General features: G+C 53.8%; 1 protein-coding gene across 1 annotated transcript; it reads right to left on the bottom strand.

Annotated features, from left to right (window-relative positions):
- Positions 1-7576: 7576 nt before the first annotated feature.
- On the bottom strand, positions 7577-8539 carry LOC137677019 (olfactory receptor 14A16-like). The gene has a single exon (XM_068424211.1). It carries the CDS (start codon positions 8537-8539, stop codon positions 7577-7579), a length of 963 nt encoding a protein of 320 aa, XP_068280312.1.
- Positions 8540-14843: the final 6304 nt, after the last annotated feature.

The raw sequence follows: 14843 nt of genomic DNA, 5'->3' as shown, positions 1-14843 counted from the left end.
GCCTTTGGTAAATGTTTCATCATGGTGTCAGAGCTGGCTTCCCAAGAAACATCTCTGTAATAAAAGGATATCTCCCAAAGGCAGCTCCTGAAGGTTGGGCTCTTCTTTTTGCTAAAGTTGGGACTAGGCTCCAGGAACTGCACTTGCCATGGCCTGTTGCTGAGCTTGGTTCTCAGTGGGCTCAAGAGGAAGGGCACAGGGAGATGTGTTGGGGAGTGAAGACTGGACTCAGCTCTCACTTGTGGATGCCCAGTGCCACTGGAGATGGTGAATGGATGCTGAAGTGCCTGCTTAGGCCTCTCTCACATGCAGCAGAGCTGAGCGATAGCTGCCCAGCTTTCTGGAGGGGAAACATGAGATGCCAGGAGAGCAGAGGGCATCTGCAGAGGCACCACGTGCCTGGGGGTGGGTCTCCCAAAAGAAGGGACCATCCAAGGTGGAGTCACCCAAAGACAAAGCACTATATTTAAGTATCCACAAGCAAACAAGGGCTCTGCCATCCGAGGGGAGGCTGTGGGGACCCAGCAAAATCACAAAAAGGAGAATGGAGATTGACTCATGACTCCTTCAGTAAAAGCCCATGGATGGTTCAATGTGTGCACTGGAAAGCACTCCGAGTCACAAGAAATGCTCTGAGCTCCTTCCATAGCTTTAGAACCCTGGGAAGGAGCTCAGTGCCAGTGTGGCCCATCCAGCTGCACCTGCATCCCTCCCTGAGCAGCACAGCCGGTGTGGAGTCACCCCATGGTCCCACAGCCCACTTGCTCTGTAGAGCATCACTGCCAGCTTGGGGCTGTGTGAAGAGCACAGGCAAGGGACCAGGAGCACCAGGCCAGATCGGAGGAGGGATGGGGAGAGATCAGACAGGAGCTGACCAGGGCTGGAAATTGCCTTGGGGAGAAAAATGGTGGTGTCCAGCTACTTCAAGATAATAACCTGAGTTTGGGTTCCCTAAAGCATACTCACAGTGCAGAGCCAGAAGTCCTTTGTGTCCTGGTACTCCACCAGGCCTAGGAAGTGGCTGGAGAAGGATTGTTGTCCACCACTTGCCATCCCTTAGTGCCATTGTCCCTCCTGAAAGGTGACATGGAATAGAAGGCTGGGACCCTGTGTCAGAACTTACACTGAAGGAAGTATTGATCCAGAAGCCATGTGATTTTGCTGTGGTCCTTCAGTCCCTGTGCCCAGCACATGTCTTTGAGACAACCTTCCCCATCCCATGTGTCAGCCCTTACCCCAAATGTCACCCCCAGACACGGCTTCTCAGCTGGGGCTGAGATGGAGGACTGGGGTCCAGCTGTGACCACAGAAAGGACAAGGCCTCTCCTGGGTCCTCTGCAGAACTGGAAGCCTCTGTGATCCCCACCAGAAAAGGCAGCATATAGAGGGAACTTGGGAAACTGTAGATAATCCTCATACCCACAGGGGACATCAAGAAGAGTCCCTCAGTCTGAATATCCAGCCTGGCTTGCTGCTGCATGAACACGCAGGAGAAACTGTCCCTAGAGCCTCATTCCAGACCTTGTCTCCTCATACCAGCCCCAGCCTCAGCCAGGCAGGGCTCTCCCCCTTGTCACTGCGATGGTTCCAGGGAACCAAGAGACACTTAGCAGGGACATTGTGGACACTGCCAACCCAGTGCTCCCAGAAGCTCTGTTGCAACCAGAGAAGCTCTCCATGGTCAGAACAGGACTTGCTGCTGCTCGTGGGGTAAGGGGTCTTTTGGGGGCTGCAGCCACTGCCACAACCTGCTGGCAACTCCCAGACTGAGGGCTGAGCTTAGGTGCCTTTCACCACAGCTCATGGTACCTCCTGCTGGGCTTTGCACCGCTGGTCACAACCCTCTGAGCCTGGCTCTTCAGTTAGTTGTCAGTCCACCTCACTTTCCTCTTGTCTAACCCATACTTCATCAGTGTGTCCAGGAGGCTGTTAGAGAAGACAGGCTGACAGCTCCCCAGATCCTCCTTCTAGCCCTTCTTTGAGACAGGATTGACATTTGCTTCCTTCCAGTCCTCAGGAACCTCTCCCATTAACCATGACCTTTAAAAGATAATCGAGAGTGGCCTCGCAGTGACATCACCCAGCTCCCTCAGCACGCATGGGTGCATCCCCTTAGTTCCCACAGACTTAGGTATATCGTTTGTTTGAATGTTCCCTAACCTGAGACTCCTGCACGAAGAGTAAGTCTTCCTTGCTCCAGATTTCCCTCTGGTCTTAGGGTCCTGCAGTGCCTGAAGGCTGGTCCTAGCAGTAAAGACCGAAGTGAGGAAGACATTGACTATCTCAGGCTTTTCCGTATCTTGGACCATATACGATGTACATTTTCCTTATTTTTCCTTTTGCTTTTTATGTACTTGTAGTAACGGTTTTTGTTGCCCTTCAGGTTGGTAGACAGATTCAACTTGAGTTGGGCTTTGGCTTTCCTAACCCCATCTCTGCACGCTTGCAAAGTTATCATTGATGTCCTCCAGAAGCTTTCTGGATGGGTTGTGCCCTCCTATATTGCCCCTCAGGCAGCTACCAAGGTGGTTCAATTCCAACACCAGGAAGACTAGGGTGTGAGAACATGAGGCTTCTTCCAGTGGCCTGAAGAAGGCTTCATCTACTTCTTCCCGATCAAGACAGTCACTAAAAGGTCACCCATGTTGGTCTGCCTGGCTAATCCTGACCCACAAGCTCTCAACAGGCTCATCAGCTATCCCAAGGCAAAGCTCCAGGCTTTCCCACTACAGTTTCATTTAACTAATATCTGCTTTTTTTATTTATTATCTGTCATGTCCTTTAATTCCTATTGCTGTGATCTTGTTAGAGGCACCACAAGTCAGGTGACCCATCTACATTAACCACTGACACAATGGAGCTTCACTCCAAACAGACCTCGAGAAACTCTGGGATTTGACCAACAGAAACCTCCAGAAGTTTTTCTTAAGCAAAGGGATCTTTTGCTTCTCATCTTCTGATGTTCTGCATCAGGGAGCAGAACTACCCTGTTGTACTGGTTTTGGCTAGGGTGGAATTAATTTTCACCATAGCAGCTCGTAGGCTGCTGTGGGTTGGATTTGTGACCAAAACAGTGTTGATAACATGTCAATGTTTTAGTTATTGCTGAGCAGTGCTTGCACTGCATCAAGGCCTTTTCCACCAGCAAGTAGGCTGGGGGTGCATGAGAACTTGGGAGGAGACTTAGCTGGGACAATCGACCCCAACTGACCAAGGGAATATTCCATACCATATGACATCATGAGTGAGCGAGTGGCTGTGTGGGACTCAGCTGTCTACCAGGGTTAAACCGCAACGCATGTACATCAAGGTGGGCTCAGACACGACTGGTTGAGGAGCAACCTCAGGGAGAAGGACTTGGGCATTACAAGGGATGCTATAGCAGTCAGTGGTGCTAAACAGGAATATAGCCAGGAGCACACTGGGCTGCACTGGAAGGAGTGGGGCCATGCAGACAAGGGGAGTTACTGTCCATCTTGACTCAGCACTGGTGTGGCCACATCTGGAGTAGCATGCACCGGTGTGGGGCTCCCCGTTCTGGAGGAAGGGGGAGGAACTGTCTTGTGGCCAGAGAAAGTCTGACAAGATGGGGTTAGGGGTCATGTTTGGAGAGGCTGAGAGACCTGGGCTTCTTTAGCCTGGTGAACTGAAGGCTGAGGAGGGAATAATAGTAGCTTGAGACAGCTTGAAAATCTCTTTGAGATGATGGTAGAGATGATTGGGTAGTGGGAAACAACATGAGAAAGAAAAGCCACCAGAAACTGCAGCTTTGGGGGTCCAGAATGGACCTGAGAATAAAGAAATGTCACTCTGAGGTTAGTGCTGTGGTGCAAAAAGTCAATCGGAGGGAGTCTGGATCAGCCTACGGCTTTGTGTTTCAAGGAACAGCTGATGAAGATGGAGAGACAGCAGTACAAGCAGGGACATACCGGGGTGAGAACAAGGTGGGGGAGTGCATTGGGTGTCCTCAGCCTGCAGGGAAACAGGCACAGACATGGGACAGTGTAGGATGGCCTGTGGTGCAGATGGCCAAGGGTGCTGGCAAGGCTGGAAGGCCCTGACAGAACTGGGGTCTTTGTCCCCTTGGCTATGGCTGATGTCCTTGCCACAAAGGCCTAAGAGGAGACACATCATCCTCATAGTAATAGGGCCTTATTGCCTCCTTGCACTCCCCGGGGGAGGCCAGGAGGTGTTACACTGTTGTCCTTCACTTGGCATCGCACTCCCCACATCCCAAGGAAGAGCCCTGAGACACGCATGAGGGTCAGGGCTTGGTCTTTCTGCTTCATAAAACAAACCAAGGGTGTTCTCAGCATCAGAGCTGCCTGTACTTTGCCTTTGTCATCATGGCCTCCAATTATCTGGTCTAGCAAGTCCACGGGGAGGTTTTGTCAGTAACGGCCCTCAGCAGGGCCCATTAGTGCTTCAAAGTACTTTGGACTTTGCTTCTGACTTGGACTTCTTGAGAGGTTTCTTCAATCTTCCTTCTGTATCTGAGGTTCATGGAGTCAGCACCGAATATGCCATGAGGCTCATTAAAATACAGAAAGCCCTAATGAGCCATGCTTTTCTCCTAATTCTCTTCAAGTCCTGTACAACTAATTGGAAAGGTTTCAGTTGGGCACTTAATGTTTAAGATTTCAAAGAAGATTTCATAAAGGAGGATTTTTTCTTTCAAAGGTATTTTCTATCATGTTTCATTTCATGGAAGAAGTGATAGCAGCGTTCTACAATGGCTGTTGATCCAGAGGATCTCCTGAAGACATCTGGACAGGCAGGAGAAGCAGTCCCTTGAGGTCTGACACTGTATGGACCACCTTGCTCCTCACCTTCCCAAGCCCATTGGCCCATAGGTTCCCTCATAGGCCACCCAGGACTTGCATCACTTTTCCTCACACCAGACTGGGAGGGGCCACAGCGTATGTGGTGCTAGCCTGGGATTGGCATCTATCACAGAGGACCTATGGGAGACCAGAGCACATTGCAAGCTGCAGGTGGAGGCTAGGAAGGGGTTCCCAGGGCATCCACACTGGCACCAGGTATCTGTGTCCCTGTAGCTGAAGACATTTGTCTCCTACATCCATTCCCAGTTCTGGAAAGCACTTTTGTTTTCAGAAAGAGGAAATCCCTTGCAAAGACTGAAAAAAAAACCCTGAGAAGTGTGTTGACACATTTCTTTATTTTGTTTTTTTTTGGCTTAAGTTCTTCTTACTTTCATTTTCATTGACGTTAACTGACATCTGACAGGCCTACAGACATCAAAACGGGATCATTTGGTGTGTTGTACAGAGCTCCATGCCCCCAAAAATCTTCCCTGCGCAGGACTCCTCAGTCTTTGCCCAGAGCCAGTCACACTGAGGGGTCGACCTCTCTTCACTGAGTTGCATGTTAGTTTATATGGTCACTTAAAGCACAGGAGGATTCATGCCCCATAATCATCTGCTCTACTACAGTTAGAAATAGGGCCCAACATCATCACAGGATCATAAGAGACCTGAGGTTGGAAGGGACCTCAGGAAGTCTGCAGTCCAACCTGTCAGAAACAGGGTCAGACCAATAGTGTGAAAACCCTCAAGGACAGAGACCACATAACTTCTCTGGGTGACCTGTTCAGACACTTGGATGAGCTCCTGAGGAAAGAAGTTTTCCTTATATCCTGGCTGAACCTGTCCTCTTTCACCTTCCTCCCATTGTCTTTTGTCCTCCCACCACGCACCATGTTGAAGAGCCTGGCTCTGTATTCTCCATAACCTCCTCATCAGTAGTGCCTGGCTGTGATGAGATTCCCCACAGCATTCCCTTCTCTGGGCTGGACAAGCCCAGCTCCCTCAGCCTCTCCTCACAAGCAATGTCCTCCAGGCCCTGGCTGTCCTGAGGGCACTTTGCTAAACCCACTCCAGCTTGCCAATATCGTTCCTGAATTGGGGATCTGAAATCTGGATGGGGTATTCCAGAGAATCCCTTCTCTCCATCTCCTGGCTCTGCTCCTGGTCACACCACCCAGGATGCTGGTGGCCTCCCTTGCTCCCAGGGCACATGGCTGCCCCCAGTCCAGCTCCCTGCCCACCAAGACCTTTCTCATGGGGTTGCTCCCAGCCAGGCAGCCCCCAGCCTATGCTGTTGCCAAGGTGAGTGCCCTGCAGCAGCAGAAAGTGGCATTTGTCCTTCTGGGATTTATGAGGTTCCTGCCAACACGTGCTCTCCTTCTCCTTGAACCCCTTAACTGAACATAGAGGCCTGGGAGACCTTTTCAGGAAAGACTCGGGCAAAGGCGGCATTGAGTCCGTCAGCACCAGCGTCAGTGTCTGCTGTTGTTAAATTCCCCTCCCCTCTCAGCAGCAGCCCTGCGTTTTCCTTCTTCAGCCTCGATCTCTAACACAGCCATAGAAGCTCTTGTTTTCGCTCGTGAATGTTCTTGCAGCCATGAACTCCAGGTGAGCTTTGCCTTTCCCAAAGTCATACCTGCACAGCAGAGGCAATGTACATAAATTCCTTGTCTGTCTTTCTCCTTGCTGTCACCCCCTGACAGCTGCTTCGTGGCCCCTGTCTGAGCCCTGTGCTGTGAAGCTCAGCCCCACTGCCCCACATATGGCCCCACAGCCGCACTGTGCAGGCACAGCACAAGACAAGGTGCATTCAGGATGGGGAATGGTTCCTCTGACATGATGCCCACAGCAGTTCTTGGTGCTTTGTCATCCCATGGCTTCCCAGTTCGGCAGCCTCTCCAAACTCCTGGAGAGGCTATGTCACCTTTGGGGCTTCACAGAGAGCCCTGCTCCAGGGTCTGACAGGGTCTGGGCCAGGAGAGAGGCCGGGCAGGGCTGGCCAATCCCCTGATACAGGTGCTGAGCCCAGCAGCAGGATGGAGATGATCTCACAGCATCTCGCAGCAAAACTCACCCATAAACCTAGGGTGAGCAGCCAGTGCTGGAAACGGCCGGTGAGAGAGGCTGGGGGTGACAACTGCCCTGGGTCACCTTCCTGGTCTGTCCATTCCACCAAGGGCACAGACCAGCCCCCTCTCTCCTGTGCTTTCATGTCTCAGCTACCTTCCATGAGCCCCTTCCCGTGCTCTCTGCAGGGCCCTAAGCTGATGGTGATGCTCTGCAGAGTAAGCAGGCTGTGGTGCGTGGGAGCCAGAAGGTGACAGTCCCCGGCAGATCCCTGTTGATCATTCACCATCTCCAGAGGCAGTGGCACCCACAAGTGAACGTTCAGTCCAAGTCTCCTTCCCTAATGCATCGCCCCATGCCCTCCTCCACTCAGCCCATGGAGAACCCCAGAACAGCAGCACAGCCTCACGGGAAAAATCTCTTCAGCCCATTCCTGACCTTAGCTTTGGAAAAAGAGCCCAACCGCCAGACACCAGCACTGAGGAAATCCCCTTTTATTACAGAGATGTGACATGGGAGGCCAGCTGTGCCATCGTGTCACACACATGTGCAGAGACCTCTGGGTCAGATGGACTGGATTCATGCCTCTGGTGAAGTTGAGTGAAAGCAGACTTTCCTGGATAAACAGAATTACCACAGATACAATGCCCAAAGCACAGGAGGCTCCCCAGATACACTAGAAATCACTTGTGAAGGGATGTTGGCAGCAGATGTTGCTGCTGAAAGACTACTGACTGAATCAGCTTCTTCAGTGCGTCCTTGAGTTCCTGATTCCTCATGCTGTAGATGAGAGGGTTCACTGCTGGAGGAATTACTGAGTACAGAAGTGCCACCACCAGATCCAGGGATCGGGAGGAGATGGAGGGGGGCTTCAGGTAGGCAAACATGCCAGTGCTGACAAACAGGGAGACCACGGACAGGTGAGGGAGGCACATGGAAAAGGCTTTGTGCCGTCCCTGCTGAGAGGGGATCCTCAGCACAGCCCTGAAGATCTGCACGTAGGACAGCACAATGAAAACAAAACACATTAAAATTAAGCAGCCACTAACCACAAGAAGACCAACCTCGCTGAGGTAGGAGTGTGAGCAGGAGAGCTTGAGGATCTGGGGGATTTCACAGAAGAACTGGTCCAGTGCATTGCCTTTGCAAAGTGGTATGGAAAATGTATTGGCTGTGTGCAGCAGAGCATAAAGGAAACTAGTGCCCCAGGCAGCTGCTGCCATGTGGACACAAGCTCTGCTGCCCAGGACGGTCCCATAGTGCAGAGGTTTGCAGATGGCAATGTAACGGTCATAGGCCATGACCGTCAGAAGACAATACTCTGCCACTATCAAGAAGACAAACAGAAAGAGTTGGAGAGCACACCCTGCATAGGAGATGGCCCTGGTGTTCCAAAGGGAATTGGCCATGGCTTTGGGAAGAGTGGTAGAGACGGTCCCCAGGTCGATGAAGGAGAGGTTGAGGAGGAAGAAGTACATGGGGGTGTGGAGGCGGTGGTCGCAGGCTACAGCAGTGATGATGAGGCCATTTCCCAGGAGGGCAGCCAGGTAGATGCTCAGGAAGAGCCAGAAGTGCAAGAGCTGCAGGTCCCGTGTGTCTGCAAACGACAGGAGGAGGAACTGGGTGATGGAGCTGCTGTTGGACATTTGCTGCCTCTGGGCATGGGGACCTGTCCAAAGAGGAAATAACAGTGACAAGGTAGGGGAGACTTTTCTGAGCATAATCAAAGCTGTCTCCCAATACTCTTCTCCCTGCTGCACACACGCACATGCACACCACCCCATTATTCCTTTTCTAGGAGACCTTTCATCTCCGTGGCTGGAGCCCTGGCTGATGCTGGCTGAAAGTGCCATGAGGAGCAGGGCCTCTACGCACCGGCTTCTGAGAAGTCAGCCCTGCTCTGCAGCAGTGGGTGCATTGTAATGGTGGGGGCAGGGGCCAGTCCTGGTGTACGACTGTGTCAGATGAAACTGCTCCTAAGGCAAAAGGGATTGGCAGCATCTGCACCCCTAGTGCTAAAGAACAGGGAGGGCAGAAGGCAGTTTGAGAAGTTTGGGTTTTTAAAGATCTCCTTATGTCATCTGCGGCATGTTCTTGGATCTCAGAAACCCTCAGCATTTCTGCTGCATTCAGGGAGAAGAGAGCGAGTCCTGCGAGGCAAGAGGGTTGCCTGTTGGTTAGTGCAGAGTGAGAAGAGCTGGTCTGTTCCTCCGTCTAGCACCCAGGTTCTCTGGGCTTGTAACTTTCTGAGGTGGAGGGTTATAACACTCTCATGTTACCCTGAAATATTACTGGATGCTGCTGAGAGCAGAGGGATCCAATGCAGACCACTAAATGTCTCACCCTTTCTCAAGGTCTCAGCACCCCACTTCCAGCCCATGACACTCATGCCTTATTTCACCAACCCAACAGCATTTCCTCAGTTGCAGAGGCTTTGCATTCTCCATGGGGCTTTAAGATAAAACAGAGGTGCTATGAGATAGGTTTGCATCCTTGAGAGCAGCTCACAGCTTGGAAGGACATCTCAAGGGGACAGCCAAGTGTCCTAACAAGGGCATCTCAGGAGGAGTCAGCTCATATCCCAGCCCCACACACTGTATTGACCAGATCCCACAGGTGAGAGGAAAGCTGGGACACTTGTTCCCATGGACACACCTGCATGAAAGGACCCACAAGATCAGGGTGTGACTCTGCAGCTGAAACTCCACCTCCCCAGAGAGCCTGGCAGCAAGAATGAAATAACCACAGCAATAACAGAGACAAGTGGAGAAACAAGGGAAAATCCAGTGAGGGTGTGGCTGGGAGAGGCCAGGGCAGAGGCAGCCGGGCCCTCAGGACAGCGGTACCCTGACCCAGCTGTGCACGCCACCTCCCACACACCAGCATTGCCGGGCAGCTGCTCTCAGCCCCTGTGCTCTGCAGAGGGAACTGGGCACGTGGCTGGAGAGCTGCACCACGGCTCTGCTGGAGCTCTGGCTGCACAGGAGGGGGGTTCATGTCCTGGACCCCACGGCCCTGAGGGCAGAGGCTTTGGTGGGTGGGAGAGGAGGCAAGGGGGCTTGCTCAGAGAAGGGGTCTGCATTGGAGGGGGTCACACAGAGCTTTCCGAATTCTCCCTCCCACAACATTTCTGGCTTTAGTTTCCTCTCATTCCCAGATCATATTGTTGCTGCCTGGAGATTTTCCTCCTGGGAGGTGTTTCCCTGTCAGTGCACACAGACCCCATTGCAACCTCTGTGCACTCACCTACACAAACCTGCCTGTTTGCAGGGCACTGGCTGCATGCATGTTCCTGTTTGGAGGTTCAGAGGGCAGAACACCCTGATGGCTCCAGAAAAGGTGATGCTGATGCTGTCCATGGGTAGACGATGGGCTGGAGACACATTAGGAGGCTTCTAGCAGTCCTACTGACCACTCAAAGTTACAGCTCAGGAGTCTCAAAGACTAGTTCAAACTTGACAAGTCCTTTTCTATTTCTCTTTCCCTCCCCCACCACATCCCTGCTCCTGTCCCTTGCCCTAAAAGTAGGAAACTGAAAACACAGACTCAGGAAATCTCTTTATCTTTATAGCAAACCCTGCCTTGACCTTCCTCTTGAAACATCCCCTTGCAAGTTTCCTAGTGCTGATCTGGAGCTGTGAGCAGCCCTGGCCCACACAGCACCCTCTCGACAGCAGAAGGACCCTGCCCTGCCTGGGCTCACTCCTTCCACCCACAGCTTCTCCCTGCAGCACCAGAGGGAGCTCCCCGGGCAGGCTGAGTGCTGACCCTGGCAGGCAGCAGAGTCCCTGCCCCGCCACAAAGACCCCTGGGGTGCAGGGACCCTGCTCTGAAGGACAGCTCTGGGCACCCCTGGCTGCACACCCCTGCAGTTGTCCCCAGCAGAAGCAGCCATCATGCTCTGTCCCTCTGACCATGCAGCAGGGAAGCCCTGCTCTGGAGCATGTTCTTCTCCTCTACAACAGAGATACTGCGAGAGACATCCTGACAGATCCTGTAAAGTGTGGGATGCACCAGCTTCAGAGAATACCACCAGCAACTGCCCCTGCATTGTCCTGCAGCCAGAGACTTACCATGTCGAGGGCTGTGAAGATTTCTCCCCCAGTGAGCTCTCAGCACCCTCCCACCCCACACTGCCTTTAACCTCTCTCTGCCTGGCTCCTCTCCCCTCGCTGCCTGCAGGCAGTGCCCTCAGCCCTGCTGCGCTCTGCACAGGAGCTGCTCCTGGGCAGAGCTGTCTCTCTGCAGCGCTGCCCACTTGCCATCAGCTCCCTCCACCCCAGGAGCCCAGCCCAGCTCAGCAGCAGAGGGACCAGCCCAAGGTGTCTCTTCCTCTGTCCCCTCTGGGCTCCCTCCAGGTGTCCCTGGGGCTCCAGGGGAACCTGCTGTGAAACAGGCTGAAGCAATCACTGATGTTCCTCTTTCCCTCCCCCACCACATCCCTGCTCCTGTCCCCTGCCCTCAAAGTAGGAAACTGAAGAGTGTCCTCAGCTGTGGAGAGACACTTCTTTCCATCAGTGATGTTTCTCCTCTCAGAGACAGAGTGAGGTCTAAGACTGAGATTCCCTTGTCCCATCATTAGACAGGACAACCAGACCATGACCAGGAGGGATCTCCTTTACCCCTGCTGAGGGAAGGGATGCAGATGAGTCAATAGAAGCATCTCATTTGTGGATTTGTAGTCCTGGGGCTAGAAGGGGACTCAGCTCCCTCCCATGCACAACACAAACCCACAGGAGGTGGGATTCCTCTTGCCTCAGGGTTCAGGTGGGCACAAAACAGGCACCTGCATGTGAGCTCCTTGTCTCAGCCCCCATGGTGATTAATGGAGATGGAGGGCAGGACTGGGCTGTTCTGACACCAGCCTGGTGACATTGAAGGTGTCAGGGGTGGTCAGAGATGTGCAGGTAACTGCAAGCTCTAAGGGAGCAGTTCACAGAGACAGGCCAACATCCAGGACAGGCTGGAGAGCTGGGCAGAGAGGGACCTCATGAAGTTCAACAAAGGCAAGTGTAGGGTCCTGCACCTGGGGAGGAATAACCCCATGCACCAGTACAGGCTGGGGGTGACCTGCTGGAAAGCAGCTCTGTGGAGAAGGACCTGGAAGTTCTGGTGGACAACAAGTTCCCCGTGAGCCAACAATGTGCCCTTGTGGCCAAGAAGGCCAATGGTGTCCTGGGGTGCATGAGGAAGAGTGTGGGCAGCAGGTCGAGGGAGGTTCTCCTCCCCCTCTACACTGCCCTGCTGAGGCCACACCTGCAGTAAGGTGTCCAGTTCTGGGCCCCCCAGTTCAAGACAGACAAGGAACTACTGGAGAGAGTCCAGCGGAGGGGTACGGAGATGGTCAGAGGGCTGGAGCATCTCTGCTCCGAGGAGAGGCTGAGGGAGCTGGGGCTGTTCAGCTGGAGAAGAGCAGACTGAGGGGGGATCTTATCAACGCTCACAAATAGCTCAGGGGCGGGTGTCAAGGGGATGGGGCCAGACTCTTCTCAGTGGTGCCCAGCGCCAGGACAAGGGGCAACGGGCACAACCTGAGACACGGGAAGTTCCACCTGAAAGTGAGGAGAAACTTCTCTGCTGTGAGGGTGCCAGAGCCCGGGCACAGGCTGCCCAGGGAGGGGGGGAGTCTCCTTCTCTGGAGATATTCAAACCCGTCTGGACGCGGCCCCGTGCAACGTGCTCTGGGTGACCCTGCTTGGGCAGGGGTGGGACTGGGTGATCTCCAGAGGTGCCTTCCGACCCCAGGCAGGCTGGGATGGTGGGATTGTGTGGTACTGGGTGTCCTGGGGTTACTGGAAGACCTGGGGTTATGCCAGACTGGGAGCACTCTGGTTACTGGGCAGACTGGAAGCACTGGGATTACTGGGAGAACTGGGTTGACTAGGAGCACTGGGGTTACTGGGAGTGCTGGGGTTACTGAGCAGCCTCGCAGCACTGGGGTTACTGGGCAGACTGGAAGCACTGGGAGTACTGGGAGCACTGGGGTGACTAGGAGCACTGGGGTTACTGGGAGTGCTGGGGTTAATGAGCAGACTGGGGTTACTGAGAGTACTGGGGATACTGGGAGCACTGGTGTTACTGGGCAGACTGTGGTTACTGGGAGTGCTGGGGTTACTGGGAGTGCTGGGGTTACTGGGAGCACTAGGAGTACCGGGCAGACTGGGAGCACTAGGATTACTGGGAGCACTGGGATTAATGGGCAGATTGGGTGCCCTGGGTTTACTGAGTGCACTGGGGTTACTGGCAGAACAGCACACTGGTGTTACTGGGAGCACTGGAGTTACTGGGAGCACTGGTGTTACTGGGAGCAGTGGCGTTACTTCGAGCACTGGTGTTACTGGGCACCCTGCTGTTTCTGGGTGCCCTGGTGTTACAGGGGTTACTGGGAGAGATGGGGTTACTGGGCAGATTGGGAGCACCAGTGTAACTGGGAGCACTGGGGTTACTGGCCACATTATTGTTACTGGGAGCCCTGCTGTTACTGGGCGCACTGGGGTTACTGGTCAGACAGGGACCACTGGTGTTACTGGGAGCCCTGCTGTTATTGGGAGCACTGGTGTAACTGGGCGCACTGGTGTTTCTGGGTTCATTGGTGTTACTGCGCGAACTGGTGTTACTGGGAGCACTAGTATTACTGGGCGTGCTGGCGCTACTGGGCTCCCTGGGGTTACTGGGAGCACTGGGGTTACAGAGCCGACTGGGAGTACTGGTGTTACTGGGAGCACTGTTGTTACTGGGCGCCCTGGTGTTACTGGGCGTGGTGATGTTACTGGGTGTCCTGGGGTTACTTCGAGCACTGGGGTACAGGGCAGACTGGGAGCACCGATGTTAGCAGGAGCCCTCGTATAACTGGGTACACAGGTGTTACCACTGTAACTGGGCGCCTTGGGTACACTGGCGTTACTGGATGCACTGGTGTTACTGGGCACCCTGGTGTTAATGGGTGCACTAGTGCTACTTGGGTCCCTCGGGCTACTCGGCACCCTCTTGTTACTGTGAGCACTGGGGTTACTGGGGAGACTGGGAACACCGGTGTTACTGGGAGCACTCGTGTAACTGGGCACATTGGGAGCGCTAATGTTACTGGGCGCAATTGTATTACTGCGTGCCCTGGAGTTACTGGGCACACTGGGATTACTGGGAGCCCTGCTGTTGCTGGGTGCACAGGTGTTATTGGGACTACTGGGCGCGCTGAAGTTACTGGGTGCCTGGGGTTACTGAGCACACAGGGGTTACTGGGAGCACTGGTGTTACTGGGTGCACTGGTGTTACTGGGAGCCCTGGGGTTAGTGGGAGCACTGGTGTTACTGGGAGCACTGGGAGCCCTGGTGTTACTGGTTTCCCAGTTTTACTGAGACCACTGGAAGACCTGGGATCACTGCGATTAGTGGGAGCATTGGTGGTACTGGGAGAACTGGGAACACTGGTGTTACCGGGGGCATTGGTGTTACTGGGAGCCCTGGCGTTATTGAGCACCTGGTGTTACTGTGCGCCCTGGTGTTACTGGGAGCACTGGGGTTACTGGGCAGACTGAGAGAACTGGTGTTTCTGGGCGTGCTGGTGTTACTGAGCACCCTGGTGGTACTGGTCAGACTGGGAACACTAGTGTTAATGAGAGCCCTGGTTTTACTGGGCACACATGGTTTACTGGGAGCCCTGGTGCTACTAGGCGTACTGGTGTTACTGGAAGCACTGGTGTTACTGGGAGCCCTGGTGTTAGTGGGCGCACTGGTGTTCCTGGGAGCACTGGGTTTACTGGTAGCTCTGGTGATCCTGGGAGTGCTGGTGGTATCGGGTACGCTGGGGTTACTGGGCGCTATGGGCTTACTGGGAGCACTGGGGTCACTGAGCAGACAGGGAGCACTGGGGATACTGGGAGCAATGGTGTTATTGGGAGCACTCTGGTTAATGGCAGCCCCAGAAGCATTCGGTTACTGGGAGCACTGTCAG

This window comes from Nyctibius grandis, assembly GCF_013368605.1.
Source record: "Nyctibius grandis isolate bNycGra1 chromosome 34 unlocalized genomic scaffold, bNycGra1.pri SUPER_34_unloc_1, whole genome shotgun sequence".
In the NCBI taxonomy this organism is placed as follows: domain Eukaryota; kingdom Metazoa; phylum Chordata; class Aves; order Nyctibiiformes; family Nyctibiidae; genus Nyctibius; species Nyctibius grandis.
Note: the sequence above shows the minus strand (reverse complement) of the source record. Positions and strands in the feature narration are given on the sequence as shown.